The following is a 3,329-nucleotide window of genomic DNA, read 5'->3' as shown; positions in this document are numbered from 1 at the left end:
TCCAGTTCCTTGACCGGCGCGAGTGACCGCGCGACGGAAGCGGCCGTGGAGCGTCCGGTGATAAGACTGACCGTCACGAGGCTGTGATCACGAGATTCCCGCGCCAAGGATACAGAACCGAGAATGCGGTTCTCTCCAGGCGACCATAGCTGAAGAATCGTCTGTCGCCACGGCGACGGCACGCAAGAACGACGTGTCGGCATGACGATACATCCCGTAGAGATAATGGTCATCGGAAGATGAGAATCCGAGAAATAATATGGTCCGTTGCCACCATGAATTTTCCACCGAAAAAAAGCGAAAGTCGCTAGAGATGACATAACCAATCAACATTACTAATGAATCGAATGTTCAGATATATCCACTGCTATCAAACTCTCGGTAATATAGAAAATGTTTTGCAACCTCAGGATCAAGTTTCATAATCATTAGCTGTGCTCGACCAGATTGCATTTTGCTTTACTAGAGGGCGCCACTATGTCCTATAATGGTCTAACATGGCTAACTAAATCTATCCTGGCAACTACGGGCTGTCTTGCTTAGAACATAGCTGCTAAAGTGTAGCAACCACAAACCTGGGAATGGAGATTAATGTCATACAAACGAAAATTGACTTAACGTGGATTTTGTGAAATACGTCATTCTTGTTGATGTGTACTTGGTGAACTTGTACATGTAGGTTGGAGTGAGTGCGTGTTAAATGCGCTGTTATTCCCTCGTCAGTAATTCTGTAATAAAACTAAAAATAAACTGTATTATCAAATTTCACACACATCGCTGCCTACCTCTCTGCTAGCGTATAGAGGGCGCTGCCTTTGTCTGCACACGCCTCCTCGAGCATCAGCGTCTGCTGCTTCAGTGCTGCCACCTGGCAGCTCAGTTTCTCACAGCTCTGTTGCGTTGACAGCTGATCCTGTACAAGGTCGCTGAGCCGTGGTAAGGCTGTCTCCATCTCATCCCTGTTACACGCACAATATCACACATATCAAACAACCTGCACTTACACGCAAACGTGCGCGCACACAAGCACATACAGTGATACACACACACATGCGCACGTACAACAAGACATAAATGCACACACGCGCGTACGCACGTACATGCAGACGCACGCGCACGACACACGCACACGCGCACGCGCACAAACACACACACATACGCATGCACACGAGTGCACGCACACTCACACGCGCACACACGCACACGCATGCACACGCGTACACATTAACATCAGGAGTACGGCATCCTGTTTGCGAGCCATGATAATTTTTAATGGTCCGCATCTAAACGATGAAGAATCACTTCGCAGGAAACATTTTTGTTATTGCTCGATTCGACACGAATTAATATCCTGTTGTACACGACAACAAATTAATTCGAAGTTTGATTAATAATTTTTGACGTGAGAATTAAACAATCCAGATGGATAGTGGCGGAAACGCTAAATCACTAAAGGTGTCAGTTATGTAACTTCATCACGAGTGAATATTGAGGACAGGTGTTGCTATCCCCCGGGCGTGGAAGGACGGTAACGTGATACAGTTGACGTATACTTCAAAACGTAACAGTAACCATAACCTTAACTCCAAAACTACCCCTACCATTAAATATCTATATATCGGATCTCTATATAAGGGTGTCATCCACAAAAATTAATGGTGTGGGGACAGATATCATGATGCAAAAACCCTAACCCTAACCCTAACCCTGACCCTAACCCTAACCCTGATCCTAACCCTAATCCTAACACTAGTGCTGCCACGTTGCGGGACCGTCCCTCCACGCCCGGGGATAGCAACACCCATTGAGGACGAACAAGCAGAGCCATCTATAGGTAAAACAACAAGTTTGGTGATTGTGTCTGTATTGCGGTGGTATGTGTGACGAGAGCCGTGTTTCCCTGTCCACTTCCTCATCTCTACACAACTCTGTCTCTTTTCACCAACTCCCACTCCTTCCCCTCTCCCCCTCCCCATCTTCCTCCTCCTCCTCCTCCCCCTCTTCTCCTCTTCTTCCTCTCCCCCGCAACCCTCACTCACCGGTTCTTCAGCCAGGCTGTGCGCATCTCGGCGACGCGTATCGAGAACATGCTGAAGGTGACCTCCCCTCCCCTCCTCCGCCTCCTCCTCCTCCTCCTCCTCTTCCTTCCCCCTCTTCGCTTCCTCCTCCCTCCCCGCCCCGCCCCCTCACTCACCGGTTCTTCAGCCAGGCTGTGCGCATCTCGGCGACGCGTATCGAGAACATGCTGAACGTGATCTCGCGCTCCATGACGCGCTTGCTCTGCTTGCCATCGGTCGCCGCGGCGACGGGTCCTCCGCCGTAGAAGGCGCCCGCGTATCCGGCGTCGTTTCCCGTCGTCCAGTCGACGAGCGGGTCGTAGACGAACGCCTCGAGCAAAGTGAGCAGGGTCTCTCTGCCTCGCCGCATGACGCGTAACACGTGCTCGCACGAGTTACGGAACACACCCTGTAATAAGATAGAGGTACTATATAGAGAGAGAGGAGAGAGGGAGAGGGGGAGAGGGGGAGAATGAAGTGAGCAGCGTCTCCATGCTTCGCCGCATCACGCGCAACACGTGCTCCAGAGATGCCAACACATATTTGAAGCAATCTGTAGTTTCTGGCCATCAAATTAGTAGTTTGAGGGTCACGTAGTGACTCGAGTTTGCTAGGGGGTCCGGCATGCACCCCAGAAAACTCAGAATTTCCTGCATTCTGAGGGTCAAAAATGACAATAAATTGACAAAAAATGACAATAATTGACCAAAATTATTTTTCCCCCATCAGTGAAATTCGTAGTTTGATACAAACTGGTCGTAGTGGTGCAAAAGGAATAGAAATTCGTATAAAATATGAATAAATCGTAGTGGTTGGCATCTCTGGTGCCACTGCTCGCACGAGTTACGGAACACCCGCTGTAATAAGATAGAGGTACTATAGAGAGAGAGGAGAGAGGGAGAGGGGGAGAGGGGGGAAGGAGGGGGAGAGGGTGTGAGGAGCGTCTCTCTGCCGCGCCGTATGACACGCAACGTGTGCTCAAACGAGTTACGGAACACTCCATGTGATGTGATAGAGGTATTACAGAGAGAGGGGAGAGGGAAAGGGGCAGAGACGGGGAGAGAGGGCAGAGGTGGGAAGAGGAGAGGGGGAGAGAATGGTTAGGAGGGTCTCCATGCCACGCCGGCATCACACGGAACATGTGTTCACAATACCTACGGAACATCCCCGTAATACGATCTATTACAGAGGGGAAAGAGGGAGAGGGGGAAAGAGAAAGATAGAAAGAGAGAGAGAGAGAGAGAGAGAGAGAGAGAGAGAGAGAGATAGTAT

At 49.9% G+C, this 3,329-nt stretch overlaps 1 protein-coding gene across 1 annotated transcript in view; it reads right to left on the bottom strand.

The window, feature by feature from the left end:
• Positions 1–3,329, bottom strand: part of LOC106816372 (serine/threonine-protein kinase SMG1-like) — a 49,263-nt gene that overhangs the window by 19,749 nt on the left and 26,185 nt on the right. The window contains exons 6-7 of the mRNA XM_014820970.1: positions 2,195–2,466; positions 786–959 (exon numbers count right to left, since the gene is read on the bottom strand). Of these exons, the coding sequence (XP_014676456.1) occupies positions 786–959; positions 2,195–2,466 (446 nt within the window). The remainder of the gene's footprint in view (positions 1–785; positions 960–2,194; positions 2,467–3,329) is intronic.

This window comes from Priapulus caudatus, unplaced genomic scaffold (assembly GCF_000485595.1).
Source record: "Priapulus caudatus unplaced genomic scaffold, Priapulus_caudatus-5.0.1 Scaffold1361, whole genome shotgun sequence".
NCBI classification, from domain to species: Eukaryota; Metazoa; Priapulida; class Priapulimorpha; order Priapulimorphida; family Priapulidae; genus Priapulus; species Priapulus caudatus.
The sequence above is the reverse complement of the archived record's forward strand: the minus strand, read 5'-3'. Positions and strand labels throughout refer to the sequence as shown.